Source organism: Anabrus simplex, chromosome 2 (genome assembly GCF_040414725.1).
Source record: "Anabrus simplex isolate iqAnaSimp1 chromosome 2, ASM4041472v1, whole genome shotgun sequence".
In the NCBI taxonomy this organism is placed as follows: domain Eukaryota; kingdom Metazoa; phylum Arthropoda; class Insecta; order Orthoptera; family Tettigoniidae; genus Anabrus; species Anabrus simplex.
In genome coordinates this window covers 663,495,477-663,522,338 of record NC_090266.1, presented here as the reverse complement: position 1 = coordinate 663,522,338, position 26,862 = coordinate 663,495,477, and the positions used below count along the sequence as shown (strand labels likewise).

The 26,862-nt window shown below is 37.9% G+C and overlaps 1 protein-coding gene across 1 annotated transcript in view; it reads right to left on the bottom strand.

Annotated features, from left to right (window-relative positions):
- Positions 1-26,862, bottom strand: part of LOC136864337 (uncharacterized protein KIAA2013 homolog) — a 299,319-nt gene that overhangs the window by 48,940 nt on the left and 223,517 nt on the right. The window contains exons 8-9 of the mRNA XM_068226239.1: positions 21,350-21,437; positions 12,556-12,695 (exon numbers count right to left, since the gene is read on the bottom strand). Coding sequence (XP_068082340.1) covers positions 12,556-12,695; positions 21,350-21,437 — 228 coding nt within the window. The remainder of the gene's footprint in view (positions 1-12,555; positions 12,696-21,349; positions 21,438-26,862) is intronic.

Sequence of the window (26,862 nt, the reverse complement as noted above, 5' to 3'; positions counted from 1 at the left end):
CTCAGTGACGTCAGTCTACCCTGCAATTGGCATAAAGTTCTGACCACTCCTTCTTGGTGTTGCATTTGCTCTGTCAGTCAGTGTATTACTCTATACAGAATAACATCATCCGCAAAAAGCCTTATCTCTACCCATATCATTTACATATATAAAAAAACATGAAGGTCCAATAATAATGCCATGAGGAATTCCCCTCTTCATTATTACAGGGTCTGATAAAGCTTCGCCTACTCTAATTCTATGAGATCTGTTTTCTAGACATATAGCAATCTATTCAGTCACTCCTTTGTGCATTCCAATTGCAGTAATTTTTGAAAATAGTCTCCCATGATCCACCCTACCAATGCCTTAGATAGGTCAATCATGACACAGTCCATTTCACCCCCTGAATCCAAGAAATCTGCTATATCATGCTGGAATCCTACAAGTTGAACTTCAGTGGAATAACCTTTTAAACCTTAACTGCCTTCTATCAAACCAGTTATTAATTTTGCAAATATGTCTAATATAAAAAGAAAGAAAGCTTTCCCAAAGCTTACACGCAATGGATGTCAAACTGACTGGCCTGTAATTTCCAGCTTTATGTCTATCATCTTTTTCTTTATACACAGGGGCTACTATAGCAACTCTCCATTCATTTGGTATAGCTCTTTCATGTAACAATAATCGGATAAGTACTTCATATATGGTACTGTATCCCAACCCGTTGTCTTTAGTATATCCTCAGAAATATTATCAATTCCAGCTGCTTTTCTAGTTTTCAAATTTTGTATCTTATTGTGAATGTTATTGTTATCATAGGTAAATTTTAATACTTCTTTAGTATTAGTCGCCTCCTTTATCTGGACATTATCCTTGTAACCAACAATCTTTATATACTGCTGACTGAATACTTCTGCCCTTTGAAAATCCTCACATACGCATGCTCCTTATTCATTAATGATTCCAGGAATGTCCTTCTTGGAACCTGTTTCTGCCTCTAAGTACTGTAAAAGGAAAAGTTTGTGGGTTTAGAGCATGAGAAGGATCTCAGGTAGTGGAAGTTGATTTTGCAGCCGATACAGAGCAGGATAGAATCGCAGGGCGAATAATAGATGGTTATACCTTTTCCAAACAATTTATTAATAATGTTAAATGATTCATCACCCTGCAATATCAATATAGGAATCAGATATTTTGTTGAAATAAAAAATGTTAACGTAAGTCTTCTTGAATTCAGTTCGTGAAAATAAATAAATATCACAGATCCTATAATCTTTTGTGAAAACACGAAGTGTCAGTTCTTCACCTAAAGTCTTTCTAAGTATTAATTCATGAAATGAACACACACTTATAATTGAAAATTGCAATAAGAAATTTCTGTTGAAAGTTTCTCAGTTTGTTAGCCTTGAAATATAGAACACTTGAAAATCCTAGAGTTCTTCTATGTAATATGAATTTATCATTAAAAGATGAATTTTTGAGAAATGATGAAAAACTACGAAATATCGTCACACGCAGCACTGAGTAAACCACTGTTCAAGATTGATAAGAAAAAGCCAGTCAGTTTGTGACTACTCACTTAATAAAGAAAATTTGGCTTACAAATGTTGATGGGAATCTCGAACATTCCGCGGGGTGCGGATGAAGACTCGAACTTGATGTTCCACGAAGAAACCACGTTGACGTCCCTCGATGGGTACCATAGACGAGATGACGTTGAAGGTTGCTGGATCTTGTAGAATTTCACCAAGGTTTCCGCTGCTCGTGGAGGTGATTTTAGCACACAGAAAGTTCATTTGGAGCGAGTAGTATTTACAGATGCTATCATTCACTGTTGAACACAGTTCAGTTCGTGTGTTAATTTTATGACGTTAAATGAATAATCACAGTCCTTGCTGCATAAAACACTATTTTAAATCGTCACTGAGAACGTCCATAAATACACAGTTCAAACACTTGAAAAAGTTACGTGTAATATTTCTCATTACCGTCTCTGACCACAGTCTTTGAATTGTTATCCTAGCAGATAACACTGATTTTCTGGTGGTGATAAAATTATATTAATTTAGAAAAAGTTCTTAATATTCACAAAGTATATCACTGTAGTAAATCGTGTCCTAATATGGCACGTAAATAAAGAGACACAGTTCAAGGATGTACTGTATTAGAAAAAAAATGAGTCTTAGAGTAGTTAGAGTTATTGTACACGACAGTTTCTGTTTATTGTGGTAATTTAATATTATGTGAAATTAATTAAGTCCACACGTCATGTTCTAGTTTGTGAATGTCCAATATTTAACTTCGTACTTCAATGATTTCACACGTGTTATACTTCGAAATGTCTGTGAATTATATCGTAGTCGCGGCACGATAAACTTATTACGGTGCGACGTCTTTTACAAGTACGACGGCGATTGATTATCCCATAATTTCATCTCCGCGAAACGCGACGAAAAGTACCGTCTTCGAGACTGCACGGACATACTGTACGGGGTCAGTCTCCCCTCTGTCTCACTCACACGCACATACTGCACTGCTCTGCACTGCACACTGCTAGACTGTACTGCTGAACTGAACTGCTTGTTAGCCTTGACCTAGTGGCATATATATCTGCGCCAGGAGGGGTGGTATTCTGAGTCATGTGACGAGTGTGCTCAATCTTCTTAAACTTTTTATATTGTTATAACTTAAAAACTACTGGACAGATTGCTTTGAAATTTACAGGATTTTACTTTCACGATGTCTGCTACAATTTAGCATTGGTTCTGTTCAAATCGGTTGAGGCGTTAAAAAGTTCACAAGAGAAAAATTCTTTCGAGAAATATCTCTAGGGGAGGCAAGTTTCAAGCGGTAGGCGACGTCACTTGGTCTCGCCTGGTCGGTCGTGGAGTCTGGTACGTACTGGAATGTTCCTTCGCTCCGCTGTTCGCATGTCGGACGGAAATCGTATGCTGAAATAAAGTTTTTTTCAATTGATATGTGACAGGACCTAAGCCTTCCTGGTACAGTACCTATACATACCCTTTCATTTTTCACTAAAATTCGTATGACTGCCAATTACGCTTGCCATCATGTTATCCTTAGCTGACTTCTTTGCTAGATTCAATTTCCTGATAAGTTCCTTCAATTTCTCCTTACTTCCACAGCCATTTCTAACTCTATTTCTTTCCAATTACACCTTCATAGTCTCTTTATTTCTCTGTTATAATAAAGTGTGGTCTTTACCATTCCTTACCACCTTTAAAGGTATAAACCTGTTTTCACATTCCTCAACAATTGCTTTAAATTCATCCCAGAGTGTGTTTACATTTTTATTTACCATTTTCCACTGATCATAATTACTTTTAAAAAACACCCCCATGCCTGCTTTATCAGCCATATGGTACTGCCTAATAGTCTTTCCTTTGTCATGGTAGATTGGAAGTTATCAACACAGTCTTCCATAAAGACCAAGTCATCAACATTTTCGCCGAACAGAATTCCTTCGTGGCATTTCATATCTTTCAGAAAATGATCCATGTAAACAATAATTATTTTAATGGTATATTAACAGAAATAAGATATAAATGTTTCTTGTTTTACGTAGTTTCCATTACGGTGCCATGCTGCACTTAGCCATGAATCCAAAGTGAGCTACTGTTTGACTGTAACAACAAGTTTAGAAATACAATTTTAATAGATGTTTCTTATGAATCAATTGTAAATAGTTCTGGTTGTATTAGTTTCAAGATCATACAGCCATCCCCTTTTGTACTTTAAAAGTCACATTAAAGGAACTTTCTTTCGTTACATTTATACTTTCCATTCCCTTGCATATATTTGGAAGTAAAAATGTAAGGGAAATACGTGGTGGTGGATCAATCAATACTGATTTGCATTTAGGGCAGTCGCCCAGGTGGCAGATTCCCTATCTGTTGCTTTCCTAGCCTTTTCCTGAATGATTTCCAAGAAATTGGAAATTTATTGAACATCTCCCTTGGTAAGTTATTCCAATCCCTAACTCCCCTTCCTATAAATGAATATTTGCCCCAGTTTGTCCTCTTGAATTCCAACTTTATCTTCATACTGTGATCTTTCCTACTTTTATAAACGCCATTCAAACTTTATTCGTCTACTAATGTCATTCCACGCCATCTCTCCGCTGACGGCTCGGAACATACCACTTAGTCGAGCAGCTCTTCTTCTTTCTCTCAATGTGATAATCATATTAAAGTATTGTTACCGTTCACCATCATGCCATGGAGATGTTAGGAGGTCTGGCTAATTATATATGCCGTTTTCCACAACATCCTGTGACATGTAATCCAGTAGTTAGCATTCTGTATATCAAACCGGAGTATGATCCACGACGCGCCAGTCCGGAAGGAGCAGTTTCCTACGCTGTAATAAGAAGAGGGCAACGCAGTATTGCTAACCTTGAAACCGCGCTCTCTTTCCGAGCGAGCGAGAAGAGATGATGACGCCACGCACGGAGATGGAGGTTATTGGAGACTGGACCAAATTAAGGTGTGTTAACTCTTGAAAAATAAATGCCCACTATAAATTCAACACCGCATTCATTAGTACCACTTCACCATAATTTACGAAAAAGAGGAAGAAGAAGAATACTTCTATATGAAATAATTTTTCTAAATTTATAAATCAGGTCCCATTCGAACCAATGTATTTTAGGCTGACTGTCAATGCATATAAATACAATACTTTAAATATGGATCAGTAATGACGCCTATCATACAGTAGTACGCAGATCAAAGGCGACTACTGAAATCTGACAACATGTGGAAAAAAGTGGGAGATATTGCACGATGAAACATGACTTGTGATTTTCCGAAAGGACGCTTTGGAAATTATGAATAACCTACTGATCGCTTTGGTTTCACATATGTTCAGTAGAAAGTAGGGGTCATAAGATTTAATTCGACTGTTATCACGTTGTTCAAGGACTCCGATTACCGGACTGTCATTTTCAACAGGGACATAATTCATCTCCCCCCCTGACCATTTGTCCGGAGGCTATAAGTATAGCCTGAACACAGATAATGTATCTCATTCTTATCCGTGTAGCTGCAGTGGTAACACGTTACCTATTGTCGCCTGTGTAGTTGCAGCTCAACATATTAGAAGTGGACCTGGATATCAGTGATTTGGATATCAGTGTACAAAGTGTTGTGCCATTGAAGAAGCACATCAATGTGATGTAAATATTTTTACGGAATAAGTCGTGTGGTACAAGTTAATGTACATAATTGCCGAATAGAAACCTTAATATGGCATTTTAACATCACAACTGTTGAAGACAGTCAGTTATGACTTATGGTGCAATCACCAACGGAGGGCAAATGCTTCAGGTTATTTGGCGTGGTGAGACAGTTAGTTAATATATATAGGGGTTAATTATCATGCTCCTGAGCATTTAAAGACGAGTGACATTTAGCAAAAATTAAATAACTGTTCTGACAAAATTTAATATTCGCATCCTCCAGGGACATTCGTTGTGATAGTCTGTGTGACAGTCAGGGAATGAACAGTAATTTTTACAAACTTATCACTACTGCGTTAATCTATTTGAACTTAAGAGTGGATCTTGTTACAAGTAGGCCCCCTTTGAAAGTGCATAAAACAGTATTTGATAACTCATTCTCCATTTTTCTGTATGTTCGTGAGTGGTCGTCGAACCCAAGACTCGGAACCTACAAGAGTCACGCCTGAGTGCCTGCGATCAGCTTCACAAGGATCGTCCAGAAATTCAACTGAGTAAACAACAGTTCGAGTCATGGATCGTCGTATGAAGAAGAATCGAGGACTACCAGGAACAAGAATATTCATCATGTTCGTGTAAAGATCTAAGATGTACCCTAGATGACAGCAAGCCTTACTCACCATGTGTTAAGTACATACTTTTATATACCCTAAACACGAGAGATGCATGCCAGTAATAATAATATTTGTAAATAATATAATGTCATAATTAAATATTAAATATGTAGGAAACATTATGCGCGTATGACTGGGAAAGATTTATTATTATTAGTTAGGATCATCAAGTGATTTTCAAGATAATCATTGATATTTAACAAAATTCATTTGCATGAATTATTATATAGACTCCAAAGTTCTTAGCTTATATGAACTATCTTTGGGAAATACAGCAAGTTAGCTAGACTAATATTTCTTCGCCTGGTAAAGATCTTCAGAGTAGTTTGGATATAAATTATACGTTTGTGATTCAGGTATTTGTGATCCCGGATAATATTAAGTAATCATTGGAGTTGATCCAAACCGAGGTATAATTAATTTATAGTTATATATGAAATTGTGAGAAGAATTAAATAGCCTGAAAGAATGGAGTCTTCTCTGTGAATTAAATGAACGGATTGAGATACGATGGCATGATATGAGAGGGCGAAGCAGTAACATGTTATGTTGTTGGAGTGATAAGGAAGAATAAATAATTATAGCTGTTGTGAGATATTAAATTGGGCTGAATATATAGCCAAATAACGAGTAATAAGAAATAATGGCTTTCAAGTGAGTGCATACTTGACAATAAGCCGAGATGATATGCAAGGAAAATGAAAGAAAGAGTGATGGACGATTTATGGTGTCCGGAGCCTAGGGCTGCTTACTCAGCTGTTATCGTGATTGACAGGTATATGCCGGTCGGCTGTAGGCCGAGCGAACCTTTGCAGTTTCTAGCAAAGCGATGTTAACGGGCCAAGCTCTTTTCATTCACCAAAATAATTTCAATCCCATTCTAATTACACGTTGCGTGTAACACGGATAATTTCCTGATTTTGTGAAGGATAGATCCCTTCTCATGCTTAAGCATTAATTTAGCCTCTGATTGGAGTTCAAAAATTTTTACCTTGGAAGCCGAAGCCTGTTGGTTCGAATGATGCTGGAGCGAAGATTTAACCAGATATCTTCGCTCCAGCATCATTCGAACCAACAGGCTTCGGCTTGGTTAAGCCATATCTCCTCCTCTGCGAACCATGTGACCTTGCCGTGGTGGGGAGGCTTGCGTGTCCCAATGATGCAGATAGCCGAGCCGCAGGTGCAACCATATCGGATGGGTATCTGTTGAGAGACCAGACTAACGAATGGTTCATCGAAAGGGGGGTAGCAGCCTTTCGGTAGTTGCAAGGGCGGCAGTCTAGATGATTGACTGATACGGCCTTGTAATAATACTCAACATGGCTTAGCTGTGTTGATACTGCTACACGGCTGAAAGCAACGGGAAACTACAGCCGTAACTAACTCCCGAGGACATGCAGCTCTCTCTGTATGAATGAGGTACTGATGATGGCTTCCTCCCGGGTAAAATATTCCGGAGGTAAACTAGTCCCCCATTCGGATCTCCGGGTGGGGACTACACGAGAGGGGGCGATCACCAGGAAGATGGATACTGACATTCTGCGAGTCGGAGCGTGGAATGTTAGAAGTTTGAATCGTTGTGGTAGGTTAGAGAATCTGAAAAGGGAGATGGATAGGCTAAAGTTAGATGTAGTTGGCATAAGTGAAGTACGCTGGCAGGAAGAACAAGATTTTTGGTCAGGCGACTACCGAATTATCAACACAAAATCAAACAGAGGAAATGCAGGAGTTGGTTTAATAATGAATAAGAAAATAGGGCAGCAGGTAAGCTACTACGACCAGCATAGTGAAAGAATTATTGTCGTCAAGATAGACACCAAACCAATGCCCACCACAATAGTGCAGGTCTATATGCCTACTAGTTCAGCGGATGATGAAGAAATCGAAAGAATATATGAGGAGATAGAAGATTTAATACAATATGTAAAAGGTGACGAGAATCTAATTGTGATGGGAGACTGGAATGCAGTGGTAGGCCAAGGAAGAGAAGGTAGTACAGTAGGAGAATTTGGATTGGGACAAAGGAACGAAAGAGGAAGTCGGTTGGTTGAATTCTGCACTGATCATAATTTAGTCCTTGCCAATACTTGGTTCAAACACCACAAACGACGGCTGTATACGTGGACGAGACCTGGAGACACTGGAAGGTATCAAATAGTCTTCATTATGATTAGGCAGAGATTCAGAAACCAGGTGTTGGATTGCAAAACTTTCCCAGGAGCAGACGTGGACTCTGACCACAACTTGTTGGTCATGAAATGCCATCTGAAGTTGAAGAAATTGAAGAAAGGAAAGAATGCAAAAAGATGGGATCTAGACAAGTTGAAAGAAAAGAGTGTGAGGGATTGTTTCAAGGAACATGTTGCACAAGGACTAAATGAAAAGGCTGAAGGAAACACTATAGAGGAAGAGTGGAGAGTCATGAAAAATGAAGTCAGTAGGGCTGCTGAAGAAATGTTAGGAAGGAAGAAAAGATCAACTAAGAATCAGTGGATAACTCAGGAGATACTAGACCTGATTGATGAACGACGAAAATACAAGAATGCTAGAAATGAAGAGGGCAGAAAAGAATACAGGCGATTAAAGAATCAAGTGGATAGAAAGTGCAAGATAGCTAAGGAAGAATGGCTGAAGGAGAAGTGCAAGGATGTCGAAGGCTGTATGGTCCTGGGAAAGGTAGATGCTGCATACAGGAAAATCAAGGAAACCTTTGGAGAAAGGAAATCTAGGTGTATGAATATTAAGAGCTCAGATGGAAAACCACTTCTAGGGAATGAAGACAAAGCAGAAAGATGGCAGGAGCATATCCAACAGTTGTATCAAGGTAAAGATGTAGATAATTTGGTTCTGGAACATGAAGAGGCTGTTGATGCTGATGAAATGGGAGACCCAATTTTGAGGTCAGAGTTTGACAGAGCTGTGAGTGACCTAAATAGGAACAAGGCACCTGGAATTGATGACATTCCCTCTGAATTACTGACTGCCTTAGGAGAAACCAGCATGGCAAGGTTATTTCATTTAGTGTGCAAGATGTATGAGACAGGAGAAGTCCCATCCGATTTTCAGAAGAATGTTGTTATACCTATTCCCAAGAAAGCCGGTGCTGACAGGTGTGAAAACTACCGCACCATTAGTTTAGTATCTCATGCCTGCAAAATTTTAACACGTATTATTTACAGAAGAATGGAAAAACAAGTTGAAGCTGAGTTGGAAGAAGATCAATTTGGCTTCAGAAGAAATGTAGGAACACGTGAAGCAATCCTGACTTTACGTCTGATCTTAGAGGATCGAATCAAGAAGGACAAGCCCACGTACATGGCATTCGTAGATCTAGAAAAGGCATTCGATAATGTTGATTGGACCAAGCTATTTATGATTCTGAAGATGATGGGGATCAGATACCGAGAACGAAGAATTATCTACAATCTGTATAAAAATCAGTCTGCAGTGATAAGAATCGAGGGCTTTGAAAAAGAAGCAGCAATCCAGAAAGGAGTGAGGCAAGGCTGCAGTTTGTCCCCTCTCCTTTTCAATGTTTACACAGAACAGGCAGTAAGGGAAATCAAAGAGAAATTTGGAAAGGGAATCACAGTCCAAGGAGAAGAAATCAAAACCTTGAGATTTGCCAATGATATTGTTATTTTATCTGAGACTGCAGAAGATCTCGAGAAGTTGCTGAATGGTATGGATGAAGTCTTGGGTAAGGAGTACAAGACGAAAATAAATAAGTCCAAAACAAAAGTAATGGAGTGCAGTCGAACGAAGGCAGGTGATGCGGGAAATATTAGATTAGGAAATGAAGTCTTAAAGGAAGTAGATGAATATTGTTACTTGGGTAGTAAAATAACTAACGATGGCAGAAGTAAGGAGGACATAAAATGCAGACTAGCACAAGCAAGGAAGAGCTTTCTTAAGAAAAGAAATTTGCTCACTTCAAACATTGATATCGGAATTAGAAAGATGTTTTTGAAGACGTTCGTGTGGAGCGTGGCATTGTATGGGAAGTGAAACATGGACAATAACTGGCTCAGAAAGAAAGAGAATAGAAGCTTTTGAAATGTGGTGTTACAGAAGAATGCTGAAGGTGAGATGGATAGATCGAATCATGAATGAAGAGATACTGAATCGAATTGGTGAGAGGAGATCAATTTGGCTAAATTTGACGAGAAGAAGAGTTAGAATGATAGGACACATCTTAAGACACCCAGGACTTGTTCAGTTGGTTTTTGAAGGAAGTGTAGGGGGTAAGAACAGTAGGGGTAGGCCAAGGTATGAATATGACAAGCAGATTAGAGCAGGCGTAGGATGCAATAGTTACGTAGAAATGAAAAGGTTAGCACAGGATAGGGTGGCATGGAGAGCTGCATCAAACCAGTCTATGGACTGATGACTCAAACAACAACAACAACAACAAGCCATATCTTCAAGATGTGTTGTGTAAATATATTTGATATTTTTTTTATATGTATGTTTCTGCGTGTTTTATTATTTCCCAAAGTATACTATGGTGATGGGTTTGATTCCAGCTTTGACTGATTTTCTTTAAATATATAATTTGTTAGGTAAACCCAGGATACGCACATATATGTTCAGCGTGTATGTTCATCGTAAGTGTTCAATGTAAATATACATTTGTCGTGGTCAAATGGATCACATGTTCGATACTCGGCAATGCAATCTTGTGTGTATAACAGATGTGCTTATATTGTGTTATAATTGTTTTTTTTTCCTCTATCCAAATCATGACTAGTAAATAAAGGATACCTGGTTCTTACCCAGGAGGCTCGAGTTCGATCCATGGTACCGGAACCATATTTAATATCCATTTGTGTTGAGAGTTTAATAAATAAAGGATACCATTCAATATCAATTTTTTATAAATAAATAAACTCATATATCAGTATATGTTGATCGAGTGAATTGGTGTACGTCAAGAACTAATTATGCCAGGACAATTTCAAGAAAAGAAGGCATACAATGTATATAATTGTATCAGTTTAATTGTTTTCTTTTGCTCATATGTTGAGATAGAACATTATTTGTGTGGTTCACATCAGTATAAATAAAAATGTTTAGAATATATACTTGAATGGAGATTCTTTTCATTTAACAAATATTAGCATATTCCTCTCATATTAGAGAATCCTACTTTCATTATTTTAGATAGTGCCTATTTTATTTCTTTATCGAACATTCCATTACCCGTGTTGCTCTCCGAATTCAGCCGGTGATGCTATGAAAGTAGGGAGGATGAGACTTCAAGCCTGGTAAGGACTTCTGGCGGTTCTCATCCAAATGTTCCATCTGTACATTTGTTTGTAAAACCAAATTAATAATTATTGCCCTAACGGTTACAGTATGCAGTACAAGTATTTCAAATTTTTTTTTTTACCTCAGAAGAAATAATTTCTCTAGGTAATCAGTTTTGAAGTGGTGCAGACCAATTTCCAAAACTTTCACTGTTATTTCATAACAGTTAGAGAAAAGTATTTCAATTAAGGAGCTAATAGTGCAAGGTTGTAGAGCTTCATAACAGTTTTCAGCAGCTTATAGTTGTATGGAGATGGTTTGACTGCAGTACACATTAAGTTGAGAAAACAACAGAGGCTTATACAGCTGACAAATAGTAGAACTTAATACTTTATTTCAGTTACAAAACTTACTACCCCCACGTTGGTCTATCTTTTCCAGACAGATATGAATGAAACTTAAAACTCAGTAGTATGAAATTAGCTTCTGGTTTAACAACAGGTCTTCCCAACCATACCAGTCACTGCTAGTTTGATATCAACCACCCAACAACTTTCAGAATCAGACTGATGTATTCACAAAGACGCACACAAAATGCTGTCAGTTGTGTACACTATTTTATTTACAAATTATATTTACACCTTCCAAACGCATAGACTAATGAACTGCCATCTTGAAACAAAACACTACTACGAAGAATAAGGAGAGACTGCAACAGAGGCATGTCAACTACCAACCCAACAAAAACAACATACTTGACTTCAAACACTCGGCTGACACGGCTTCCACACTAATCTCATTAAAACAACTCAACTCTCACTCACAAGACTGCCTCTTTATATACGTTGCCTATTCAGGCTTCTAGAAGAATACGATATAACATGTTTTCTTGTCTCATGAGTCTCCAATAGCTTACTTACAATATAAGGAACTTTCTACATAATTCTAGTCGCACATAGCATTGTCCTGGACTTATTACAGTGTGTTGCACAATGTTACATTGGATTATACATCATATATACAGGTAATAATAAATTATATACTATTAATTACGTGTTCTTACATTAAATAAACTCATATTAATATATATATACAGCACATGTTTCACGACATAACCTCACAAATAATATGATCATGATTATACCAAATAAGGTTCGTACACAGCTACACAAAGAATAATAATACTAATACATTTCTTAGCCATACCTCACAAGTAATAATAATAATAATAATAATAATAATAATAATAATAATCAATATTTGCAATATTTACCCATGGGTTAAAGAATATTGTTTCCAATTATATTAGTGTAATAATCTTGCATCAAGACACACTACACAACAGACTAACAGATGTTTCATCATGACACTAAAACACTGAAATTATTAAAGATTTACAATAGCTAAAAAGATGTTCTGATTAAACCATCATCTGCCTTAATTACTTACCGGAAAGAGAAATCCCGGTGGAGATATTTAGGATGAATGTTAAATTCTAAATGCTGATTACTGAAACGCAAACTTCCAATACTCAGCACAATAGCCTGTATGATTCCACTAGCACCTGCTTTCAGTAGATTGTGACAACCCTGCAAACAATACATAGTACACTACAAAAGCCCACACATTTATTTATTTTTTGAATTTTGAAATAAATGCAACAAAGGTATATAAATGACTGCCAAACATACTAATACTTTATAAACGTGCTTATTTTCTTACATGCATACTTTTCATCTATATATTTAAATCACTAGGCTGATTTTTGTTACTGTGAGTTTGAGAGACCGGCTGAACCGACTGACATCATAAGGCATTCTGATGAAAGATCATGGCCGGTATATTTCAGAGTGTCTTTAAAAGCATAAAAAGGTTTTGCTGTATATTTTTAAATTATTCAAGGAAAATGAACCATTCTGTTTGGCCAAAACACTCGCCAGTACTTCAAGGCTGCCTGAATTGTGAGAGCGCTGAGGCATGTGGCATGATAGAGGAGGTGGAAGGGGGTAAGCACACATGTGCAGTCAGACGTCTTCCTCGTCAGCTGTACTTCTGCTTCTTCTAGCCTGTGTAGTAGCAAGTTGCATGGCTGAGAAGAAGCTATTCAGCGCAATTTTACCGTCTCTTCTGTAGTTTTCCCTATATTTGCTAGCTTGAAGTGATTTTGGATAAATTTAATTGTTTCCTTCTCCATATTATCTCTCCCTATATTTGTTAGCTTCAGTAATTCTGGAGAAATTTAAACTTTTTTCAATGTCGTAATTTTAACACTGACAAGGGACACCTTTAACCTCGAACGCTCGGAACCGCACGAAACCATGCTTAGAATAACAATCAATCATAAACAAAACAGTGGTGTGCTTCATTTCCATGCAAAACTCCGCACTTGTCTGCTTGCGCCACTAGACGGTGGCATAGTGTAGCTGCACTAACCAGTGCTCCAGTTGCGCGAATGGTATAGCTTCAGTATGTATTTGTCTCTTGGAGTGTTCACAAGTGAGTTACTGTGTAAACTGTGTACAGTGCAGTGATATCATGAAGAGAATTAATCATATGCACGTGGTCCAAATATTAGGGACCAAGTTGCGACGTGCTGAATATGGAAATTACATTGGGGCCGAGGATATGGAGTTCGCGGATATATTACATAACATAATAATTCAGAAATATAATGGCGATGACACAGAAATACACGACGTTACGCTGGATGGATAAAGGACAGGAGGAACCTAAACCTGAAGGTGGCTCTTCAAGCAGTACACGACACTGATATCCAGAGCAACAGGAACAGTCAAGTCAAAGTGAGTACGAACTCTCTCCACCCAAAAAGACGAGGTCCATTGTATTAAAAGATATTGATGACAGCGTAGTAGAGAACATTTATGAAGACTTTTACAATCGTGGCTTCAATTCCTATAGCAAACTAAGGAAGTGCTATAAGTGCATCAAAAGTAAATCAAATTGCACATTAATTCTAAATTATGGGTCTAGGAAACGGGGAGCAGGTGCTCGTTTCAAAAGAAACAGACTGTCGCAATTACAGACTATAAAAGAGTATGTAATATCGCAATTTGATGGTGCAAGGAGGTATGGATGTACAGTTCACTATTGGCATCTGCAGATGTGGGCACTAGAAGGGGCTAAAATGGTTCGCTTGGTCAATTTCAAAGCTTCCATTCGCTTTATCGACCATGTCAAGGCTGAATATGGCATTACATCCAGGCATATTACTATATTTGTCACACATAAGGACGTAGAAGACGATAATATTATACGTCAGAAGGCACAACAGTTTGTGGAAGAAGTGAACATGTTTATAACAGAGGAGGGTGTGGAGAAAGGTAATGTTTGGAAGAGTGACCAGAGTCAATTCCAGTATGAAATGTCTCAGCATCAACACTGTTCTACAGAGAAGAGAAAGCTACAGGTAGTGTGTTGTAGTCTGTACATAGCTCTACCCACAGCTACACTATTGATGTGGCTTTATCAATGGCAGGCAGACTAACAAACAAGTTTTACATCTGTTTTCAAGAGATACAAGGCACTTTCGGTCCAAATATTTTAAAGAAACTTGCAACAACCTGTCCATGAAACATTCATGTGGAGGCAAGCAAAAGTGGAAAAATGACTAAAGAACACATGAAACGTTTTTTAACTTCAGTCCTTGGCGAACATGTAACAAATGAAAGAGCCTATTGTTGTGCGATTCCTGGGAAGGTCATACAGATCATACCCTTCTAGATGCAAGATTTCTAAACACAGATGTTATGCTGAAGATATTGCCATCAAAAACAACAAAATATTGCCAACCCCTTGATGTTGATTTCTTTTGGCAATATAAACTATATATCAGGATTACCGATTTTGTAAGACTACAAGATGCCAAACCATAAGTGAAGGTACATGATCGTTATTTCATCGCGAAACTTCACTCTGTGATTTACAATCAATTTGCTGCACCTACGTATAAGCCTATGTTGTGATATGCTTGGCGAAAGCCAGGTTATGACATTGACATACCAACATCATCATTTGAAAATGTAATTAGTGTAGCTTTTGATATTGGACTGCGTGAATGCGAAAGTGATTTGGAATGTGATAAAGTGGCTTTAGTGAGGTGTGCACATTGTTCTCTCCCACTATGTTTTAACCACTTCATCGAAATCCCGCATCTGCACTTTGAGGACTAATATAAGCACTTTTAGGTGTGTGGTACTGCTGTATCTGTGTGTTTTGCGCTACTATCTATTATAAGTACTTTAAGCAGAGAGTTTTTGGCACTGCTGATTGAAAATGTAATGATACACTGACGCCATTAAATTGCACATAATTTCCTACCTATGGTATTGATATCTTGTTACTCTGTTTCTCTCTATTAAAATGTTACTTGAGGTAGAATGCAATGTTTTGCATGGAAATGACACACACTACTGTTTTGTTTATGATTGTTTGTTATTCTAAGCATGGTTGCGTGTGGTTCCGAGCATTTGAGGTTTTTTTTTGCTAGTTGCTTTACGTCGCACCAACGCAGATAGGTCTTATGGCGACGATGGGACAGGAAAGGCCTAGGAATGGGAAGGAAGCGGCCGTAGCCTTAATTAAGGTACAGCCCCAGCATTTGCCTGGTGTGAAAATGAGAAACCACGGAAAACCATCTTCAGGGCTGCCAACAGTGGGGTTCAAACCCAGTATCTCCTGGATGCGAACTCACAGCGGCGTGCTCCTAACTGCACAGCCAACTCGCCTGGTCGTTCGAGGTCAAAGGTGTCCCTTGTGAGGCTGTGAACTTTTTCCATTATGGTACTGTAGTTGGTGAAGTAAGTCGATCCTTCAAGTCATACTAACGTGCTAATTTACAATTTTGATTTGGCCGATATGGTACTCATAATAAACCATGAACAACTTTCAATTAGTAATGAAATCACTGATGTGCTCCAAAAACATAAATATCAAGAATGCATTTTTCGTCGATGGTCCCTGGGGCACTAGAAAATCATTTAGGATATATAATACAAAAGTGCTTCAATTTATAGCTTAATGTTATATCTGTAATATAGACAGGAAGAGCCACTTTATGCTGTCGAGTGATTGAATAGCGCACATTACACTCAAAACTCTTCTAAATTTAAATGAGAGTTAAGTGTTTGGATTAAAATTAAATTCCAAAGCAGCTGAACATATTTTATTAGCACAGCTCAATATAGGATAAAGCCTCACTGGTACATAATCATTCATTAATGTGTGTGAATAGTCTACTAAAATATATCATAGGTTACGACGTTCTATTCCTTCTGGTGTGAAAATTAATGTTCTTGGGGGAGATTTCATGAAGGTTTTGCCTGTTTTGCCACATGCATATCGCAAAATAATTATATGACCAGTCTTCAAAATATGCAATACATAAAAAAAATGTGGGCAATACAAAAAAAAAAAAAGGAATTTGCTGCGTTTTTGAAAGAAATCGGTAATGGTGACTAGCCCTCTGTAGATGGTGACGGATCAAATGTTATTACACTACCAGCCAGAATTTTAGCACATGATAATATTGTGATTGAAATTTGCAGCAAAACATTTACTTCTGTGAAAGATGTCAATTTTCTTGAAAGTTGCCATTCTTAATTAATTAATTAATTAATTAATTAATTTGAAGGTCATTGGGCTTGTAGTTCAAAATCAAACACTAGCATCAACAGATTAATACTGAAGATGAAAGCTCGCTACTTCAATTTCCTACACAATTCTTGAATTCCTTGGAATTAATGGTCTGCCTCCACAAATATTTATTCTAAATACTGCTCCTTAGAAATTTGAATGCTTCCCAATTGCTCCTAAATGGAACCAGATTAGAGCCTAATTGAGCGCTTGGGTAAGAGAAGAAGCAAACCCACAAAAACAAAGTTTTGAGATAAATAAGGTTTTATTAGATTATACAAAACACACAACAAAACTGAAAATTTCAATATTAATTTAGTCTTTACACATCAGTGTAACTCTAGAAAATTAAGAGTAGAATAAATTTTTAAGTTTGTTAATAAAACTACATTAGTTTTTTCCTCCTCCTCCTTGGTTTTCAGTGGCAACTTTCTTAGTAGCTGGTTTGAGGTTTAAAAATATTTTGTGATGCACTGCTGTAATGTATGGCAATAGACTCTGCAAATCTCTGTGTTTTAATTGACGAATATCCCTTCCTGATGGATACAGGATAGTCAGGTTTTCTAGTGCTTGTTTCAACACTTTGTGTGTAAGCAATACTTTTATCTTTTTGTTTTTTTGTGGCCTCCCAGGTTGTTCCGATGACTCTGAATGTGAGTATGAGAACATAAAGAAAGGGAAATCTGGCTTGTCTTTTGTTAATTTTATTGTGGTTATTTCTCTACTCAGTACTTTTCTACCCTTAACACTTTGTTTGTCCTTTACTATAATGTTTAAGAGTGTGTTTAAATTCTTGAAATCTGCACATTCCATGTCCGCTACTGTAAATGGTTTTTTGATCTGGGCACTTTTAACAATGTTTCTCCATTGTTCAGGAGTGTAAACATAATCAACTTGTTGATAATTTTTCTCCATCATTCCAAAATCACTATCACTCAGCACTTTACTATAGACACAAGAAACAAATGTTTTATTTCATCAAACTTCCCAGTATGTATCAAAATGTAATACCAAATGAAGATAACCGCATACTTATTTTGGCCGCTACAAGAGTTTTCTTTTGTTTTGTGTTAACTGTCAGCCAAAATGTTTAGTAGGCATGAACCTATTTCACAGGATCCCTGAGAAGCAAGGTTTTCTGTCCACACACACGATACCAGATTCATCATTGCAGACATGAACACCTAAATTATACATCCACAGTTACCTGTGATAGAACACTTTATCTATAGGTATTTTAGGTAAAGCCTGCTGTAAGTCGTATATGATAACTAAGTATTCATAAGAAGGATCTTTAAAGTCTTTCCTGGAATCGGAGTTTTTATCCTCGTTCTGATTTTATTTGATGAAGCCTAACTGCATAAGGGACATCATCCTCATCCGTAACCCTCCACTCATGGCATCCTGCGCAGGTGTCACTTAAAGGTGCCTTAAATCCAATGTTCAAGTTTCCATTAAAAACATGCAGGTATTTCTCATACCACTGTGTTTCTCATGTTCTTTGAGATAGAGTCTGCATTTCAGAAACCAACACCACCAATGTTATGTAGCTCTTCTATGGGTTTTCCTTTCTACTATAGTGGCTAATATACATAGGAAATATGTTAATAAGTTTACACACAAGATTAAACTGACAGTCATTTCATTTTCTAACATTTCCCATGCCTTCCTCTCTTGTCCTGACATGGTACTGATGGGACGGAAGGTGATCCAGAAAAAGAAGTACTTTCATTCAGACTTGCATCACTATCACTAAAATCATCCTCACCTCTTCCACATGATTGTTCTTCCTTCATCCTATGTCTAGCAACTGAAACACACTTTATAAATACAGAAAAAGTGTCACAAAAAGCTTTTAAACACACTAATATCATTACCATTTTAAGTTTTTAAAGGTACTAGTAGTATATCACCCTTTTCTTAGACTCACTTTCCTTTTCTGAATAGGCTGTCTTACAAGACTTCTGTTTAATCAGACCAAATAAAAAACAACATTTTGTTGGTTGTAATTAGCAAGTTTGTAAAGTTCTACAAAACAGATTTCCTTTTCAACATCAGATACAGTAGTTTGTAATACACCACATAACATTAACCTTCTAATTCTTTACTGCAACTCTTACATCCTTCACCAATTCTCTAAGCGAGATGACCTCGTCATCCGCTGTATGAGGGATAGTGGTCTTTTTTAGCGTGTGTAACAATGTCCTTTGTCCTAGTGTATTTGTGTTAATTGCACTTTTATCCCATTGACCTCATTTTAGTTTGTGTTGCGTATTTCAATGTGTTTTTTTAACGTCTAACGTAAATTATATACATACATATGTATGTATATATACCTGTACTTCCAGGCAATGCCTTAATGCTTTGTTTCCTGTATTTTCTCTTATTTTATTATAAATTAAGGCATTACAAATTAGATCCACTAATTGTTTTAATCTCATACTCATTTTTCTTCATCGCCATTTTTTAAAACTCTAGTCAGTGCATACATTTTAAAATTTTAACTATCATATATCATGTCGTCCATCTCGTTCCATTAGGGGCTGATGACCTTCGATGTTAGGCCCCTTAAAACAACAAGCATGATGATGATCATCATCATCATTCTCTAAGCTGGCACAAGTTTTATTAGTTTTATCACGTACATAAGCTTCACTACTATTTCTCAGTCTTTTAGCTACAATTCGCTTCCAGTTTTCTTCGCTTCGTGTATGTTTTTTATATTTACTCATATTAAAACACGGTTTGTGCCACTATAAGACATTTTCTGGTTAGAAAAGTAACTGCATGTCAATCTTCCCCTCCGCTCCAACTGACTGAGGCATGTGGGTTAGTCCCTTCTCTTACTAACTGTACAAATGATTCCCATTGGTGCACAGATTCAGGAGAGTATTTGGATAGACAAAGAACTATCCCATGATCACAGGTAGTGCACAGGACTGCTAAGCAATAGCAGCATTATGCAAAAATCCAAAATCAATTTCTGAATTTTTGTGAATTTTGTGAATTTTCTCTTAGTCAGGCACTCAATTGTACGAAGTATGTATGAAAATTGTTTAATTTGGAAATAAGTGGAGATAAAGCTGGACAGAGAGCTTTATCCCTCAAACTGACTTAAAAATATGTGATAAAACACTTCCATTTTCTTTCAAGAGGCATCAGTTTCCAATTCGCTTGGCATTTTGTATCACGATGTTCCCCCAATTCCTCAGCAACCTTGTAGATAACTCATAAATAAGTAACAGCTGGGCACATCAAAATTCTACAACCTCCAACTGCCTTAACATCGGCATTCTTACAAGATTTTCACCACCTTTAAAGTGTCAATTCTGACACACATTTTTAAACCTATTTGATGGTTTGACTACGAATAAATGAATCAAATCAAGTGCTCACATTTTTTAACATATGTTTTTCATATCTATGGTTACATCCACAGCATCACAGGAATTTTATAAGATCCTCAACCACAAGTTTTTACATAATATTTTAAAACTCTGCTTACAATGGTGCATACGTGCTCAATTATCGTGACTTAAGACTCTAAGGAGTCATTTAAAATTCAACATGTTTTTATATGACATACAACTCATTTTAACCACTTTAAGCGTATTTTTAAGGCATACTCTATGTAAAATGTGTGTTAATCTTGATACCTTTTCTGATTTATGTATTTGTTTGAACTGATGATGATTCCAAGGAAATCGAAACTAGTCTTCATTTATTAAAGGTATAAATGATACACATTATATAAAGTGTTGAATGGTGGAACACCCCTGATTGAATCCCATCATACATTCAGAATACACACATACTGTAAAGGGTTAGGAAGGAAAATTACCCATTTTTTCCATTATAGTCATAAAATTTCCTTCTGTTTCCACGTCAGACAGGTTCTGCTACGTACAGATAAACTTACATGAATAATTAACCATAATTCACGGGACAGGGAAAATTTTCCGATATGGACAGTTCTCCGGTACACATGTTCTGCTAAAGGCAGGTTTTACTGTATTATGCCCTGTCAATGGTTGTGGATACCCACCCTCCTGATATAAAATCACAGTCGCTTTCAGCAAGCAATGAACTGAATTCCAGCCTTCATATGTCATCTCCGTGCAGGCCATGAAGGCCCTTGGAGTGGTGGAAGGTAAAGGCTTCCACTATCCGCAACCTCGGTACTTGATGGAGTAGAGTGGTTAGCTCTACGCCTGGTCGCCGTTGCCCTAGGAATTAACCCGGTACTCATTTTTGGTGTAGGCTGAGTGAACCTCAGGGCCATGTGAACATCCAGAAGTGAAAATCTTGTTTCTTAAGTTTGACGACTTCCTGACGGGAATTCGAACCCACGTCCTTCCGGGCGAACCAAGCCGCCTTTACCGCCTCGGCCAGGCAGCCCCTAGTCCTCATATGACTAACAACTAAATGTTTTCCACTTCTTTCAGTATTAACCTGTACAGTTACATTCTTAAATGAAAAGTAATTCACCACCATTTTCTTCAATCCACTACCAAATAGTTTGAACAGAGATAAATCCAGGAATGATGTGTGGCCATTTTAAAATTCATTTTTCATTGATAGGGAAACATACCTGTTTCTCCAAAGTAAGAAGCCAGTATGCAGCTGTCTTATTTGCTTCCTTAACAGAAGCGAGATCACTCCACAGATTATCAGCTTCCCTATATAAAGAAAGAATGAAAGAAAGAACAGTGAACATGTATCCATGCATGCCTACATCAATAGGTAACCGTAATCACACTTTTAAGATATGTCTTAACAACAGCTGTTAAACCCCAATAGAAAAAGACAGGTACATATTGGATGGTTTGACATCAATGAAGATGAAAGGATTTTCTAGCTCTCTGCATTCTGAAGTCTCAGGTTTGAAAGCCCCTCTTTGAACTGTACTGTAACAAAATTACTTTTATAATTTGCTTTATGTTGCATCAACACAGATAGGAAGGAAGTGACCGTGGCCTTAAAGTACAGACCCAGTATTTGCCTGGTGTGAAAATGGGACACCATAAAAACCATCTTCAGGGGTGTTGACAATGGGGCTCGAACCAACTATCTCCTGAATGCAACCCAATAGCTACGGGACACAAAACACAGCCAATTGTTTGGTATAACAAAAATATGTGCCTCCTCATTTCCCAGAGTATTTTGAAGTTTATCACGTCAAAACCTCATTCTAAAAATTAATTACTGGTAAGCAATCCTCTACATGCTGAACTGAAATGCTGCATAAACAATATTCCTAATGAGTGGTGCCGAAGCGCAGGACAGAGCTTTAAGCTTGCAGAATACACAATTTAAATCTGCTTTCTTAGTAAACATCATTCGTGGCACTGGTTACTGTAGTCATGTACTGGTTCATTAACCATGAGCAATGGCTGAGTGGCCTAGTAAATGGTCCTGAAAGCCAGCATACCAGTTGCTATGGAACAGGAGTGGGCATCTCACACAAATTTTGAGTCATGGCCCTCTTTGGGCTCAAGCAGTTAGAACTACAGGGTGTATCTAAATTCTACCGAAAAGAAAAAAAAAAAAAACGGGATGCACTCTGTATTATATAAAGAACAATGGCACAATCGAATTGGCAGAGAAGTTCTTTTTGAGAAAATGAGGTTACTTTTGTTACTTCCAGGTGCACGATTCAAATTGATGAACTTGCCATATTTCGTGTGCCAGAGCACATAATGCTGCCCGATGCTGTGCTTGAGGTAAGAAAGGGAAAGTGGGGTGATAACGCTCTACGCGAATGCACAAGTTTCTTTTTATGACTCGCGCAGAATTGTCCTCGTCTTTTACAGGCAATATCCACAATTTATTAATTAAGCAGCTGTAATTGCACACACAGCACAAGAACACACAGTAGGCCTAATTAAGACACACGATGCACCCGATTAATTCTCTGCAATTTGCTTTACATCGCACCGACACGGATAGGTCTTATGGCGACTATGGGATAGGAAAGGGTTAGAAGTGGAAAGGAAGGGACCGTGGCCTCAATTAAGGTACAGTCCCAGCATTTTCATGGTGTTAAAATGGGAGACCATGGAAACCCATCATCGGGGCTGCTGACAGTGGGTTTCGCGAACCCACTATTTCCCGAATGCAAACTGACAGCCACGTGACCCAAATTGCGTGGCTACTTGCTCGGTGATCAATTTTCCTCTTGTCTGTTGGTCTCACTAACATTCATTATTATTTAACATGTGCAAATATGCACTGCTGCCGCCAATGATTGTGCATTCATTTACTCACTACATTGTAAAAGGAATGAAATAATGAGTTAAAGAAACAATACGCCCTATGGTTTGATTACAGTAAATGTTCAATATCCCCTCCTCCCTCCCTTCTACTTTGAACTCACATAACAAGAAAAGTCCATGGAAGTTAAATTGGCAGAGCGCGAACTGGCACACCAAGGCTTATCCATCTCCACAGGTTATCATCATTTAAGTGGCGTGTGACACGGTGAGTAAAATGCAGTGGAGCACCGCTATGACACATCCACATTCGCTGTCTAACACCCAGAGGAACATCTTGCAATAACCCAGGCAGTGATTCCACCAAGAAACAGTAGCATTCCTCACCGTTCAGGCAAGGAGGGACATGCGGCCCAACTAAATAAGTCACCAACAATGTCGGCCCAAATAGTTCACTAAAATGATGCTGAAATTTGTGCACTAATGTCACATGAGGGTTTTCTTCTGCCCTCATTCACACAGTCACCTGCCAATGGACATTAATGTTGAATGATGAGGTTCATAAATCAGTGCAGCTTCCCCCCCAATTGCCATTTTCTGTGCCATAGGCTAGATGCATATCAGCCATTTCTCAGTTCGTGTAACAAAAAGGAGCAATTCTCACCAATTTATACCACAAACGTAGTAGCCAATATGGACAGGACAACCTACTGGGGCTGGGAAGGGACTGCGCTAAACAAATGAGAAATTTGTGCTTTGCGCAGAACATTATCACCCCACTTACCCCCCCCTCAAGCACAGCAGCGAGCAGTGATGAGCGTTCTGGCACAGCAAATACAGCAAGTTTCTGTATCTGAATCGTGTGCTTGGAAGTAACAAAGTAGCCTCATTTTCTCGAAAGGAAAAAGATTCTCCGCCAATCTGATTACACCGTCATTCTTAACACACAGAGCATCCCTGATTTTTTTTGTTGGTATAATTCAGATACAACCTGTATACAAACCACAGTGGCTTTGAACTCATTAGAGGAGAAATCCTCACTAGGGCTATATAAAAAGGGTAGCATCCTGCTTCACTGAATTCACCAAATTCAAAAGCATTTTAAGGACGCCTCGGACCTATTTGAAGCCAAGGGACTCCTTGGAAACAACTTGGCATTCAAAATGGAATTCAATGGTGAGCTATCAATTATAATGGGGCTTATGGAAGAAAGAAAGTTGAACTGGCTGAGTCAGCAAAGAGGATGCGTCTGGATGTTAGGAGTTAATGATATTTGGGTAAGGGGATATAAGGAGGAAGAGATGGGAGATTAAGTATTCTTAACAGGCATTAAAAAAACGGAGGGCAGAGTGTGGGGTACGACTGTTCATCAGGAATACTACTGCACACAACATAGTTTGTGTTAGGCACATAAATGAGTGAATGATGCAGGCAGATTTAGCTGTTAGAGGAATTAGGATGAGAAATGTCCCAGTGTGTATCCACCATGTGAGGGTGCAGAGGAGAAAGTTGACAAGTTTTATTAAGCACCGAGTGACATCACAGTCAGGATCAACACCAAAGATATCAATGCATGAGGTGGAAATAGACCTGAAGGATACAAAAATGTGATGGATATGAAAGGTAATAGGAATGGGAAGAGTTTTACTGGACTTCTGTGTTAGTACGGGATTAGCAGTTATGAATACATTCTTCAAGCCGAAGGCTATTCACTACTACACATGAGAGGGCAGGGGCACCAGATCTGTAACACACTATATCAAAACCGACTTGGAACTCAGGAAATCTGTTAGGAATGTGCAGGTATTGCAGGGATTTTTTGATGATACAGATTATCTGATCTGTAGTGAACTAAGTATCTTTAGGCCTAAGATAGGCAGAGAGTGAAATCTGTCTGCAGATGAATAAGAGTAGAAAATCTCCAGGATGATGAAATTAGACAGTAGTATATGAATATTGTCCCTGGAAAGGCAAAGTATCGTAAGAATTTTTTTTGTCAAAATTGAGGTTACAATGTTTATATGTCAATTGTACTCCAATGCACATGCTGGCAAGGGTAAAAATAACATATAAAAAAAGAAATTATCGTAACCACCACCAGTAATTTACAGAACATCAGGTTATCATAAGCACGAGTCATTACACCTTAAGCGCCTGAGTTAGCATCTTGTAATTTGCATACAGATTATCATAAGCGATAAGTTTTAATTCTGGAGGGAACGTGAGATGCGACAGTTTGATTGTTAGTGACTGCTGTTGATCACTGCTGTAACACACATTTTATAACTGTCTCAAATCAATTTGTTACTTGAAACATAAGGCGAAGCCTGCTGGCGGACCTATCGCATGTTAATTGACAGCTAGTATACCAGTGGAATGCAGAAGAGGGGCAGGAAGGGAAGAGAAGGGGCTGCTTCTTGTGACTGACTTCACTGAGCAAGTATGGTCAGTACCTAAACAAATCGGTTCAATGTCAGTACATATTCCTACCATTCGTGCATGAAGTGAATTATGCCGCTGAAAATTCTAAAATGAAGTTTGCGACAACAGAGGACAAACGCTAGAGATTGATCAGTGTTTGTAGTTTTATGAATAAGGAAGCTGAGGACAGAAAGAATAAAGCACAAGAACAGCATAGAAGGGAGTTGTTAAAAGTATAACAAAAAATAGCAGCTGCAACAAAAGTGTTGTAGAGGACGGTCAGGAGAATTTTAACCAGCAAGTTGGCCATGTGGTTATAGTCGCACAGCTATGAGCTTGCGTTCGGGAGGAAGAGGGTTCAAATCCCACTGTTGGCAATCCTGAAGATGCTTTTCCATGGTTTCCCATTTTCACACCAGGCAAATGCTGGGGTGTTCCTTTATTAAGGCCACAACTGCTATCTTCCCAATCCTATCCCTCGTTGCCAAAATCCTTCAATGTGTTAGCGTGACATTAAAAAAGTATTAAAAAATAAAAAAATGAGTATAACAGACTGAAGAAACTTCATTTGGTACACCAGAAAAAACATGGAAAGGGAAAAAAAGTGTTATGGATTTTAAAGATTTCGATGCACATTCCATGAATTTTTACATTCTTCAGACAACTCCATCAATATCTAAATTACGACCTGTGTCAGGAGAGAGGATTGGTTTCCAAGGTAGTTGTATCAGTTTGAGAAGTATTGTAGATTTAGACTTCAATTGGGAAAAGATTAAATATAATAGAAGGGTTTTAACCGAGGTCGCCTATACGGCGTCAACTCGAAAGACCTTCACCAGGCCTCTCTGGAGGCCACACACCATGAAATGACAGTAGTTATCTTGTGAATAAATTTGTGAGTGAGTTGCTGTGGAAACTGAGTGTACTTCTGATGATTGATATCCAAGGTGATTAGCAGGTGACACAAGACAGGGTGCTCCTCAGCTGTTTACGAGATTTGCTCTAGGGCCAATTTCTTTTGAGGCAGTAACACCAAGGAACAGGTTGGGTCATTTGTGCATTGCAGTTATGATGGATAAGCATTCTAGAGCCTACAAACTGCTAAAATTTTGCACTGATCAAACAGATAGTGTAGAGGACATCCGACTGATTTGTAATTAAATTTCTATCTACATTTCTCAATACAATAAATAAGAATCTCTTATTATTCTTATGCCTTACATTCCTTCAAACCAATCCCTCCAAAATATCTTAAGTGCTACAAAAGATATCGTAAGAGGACCACTTTGTTAAAAAATGCACTCGACAACAACTGGTAAACAATCATAAGCGACATTCATAACTATAAAAGCAAGTTCCTTTTCGCTACAACTGAATAAATATGCAACCTAATATGACAATAGGGTGAAAAATTCATTTCTGGAATAGAATAAAAACCAAAACTGCCTAAACTGTAAGTATTCGACTCGCT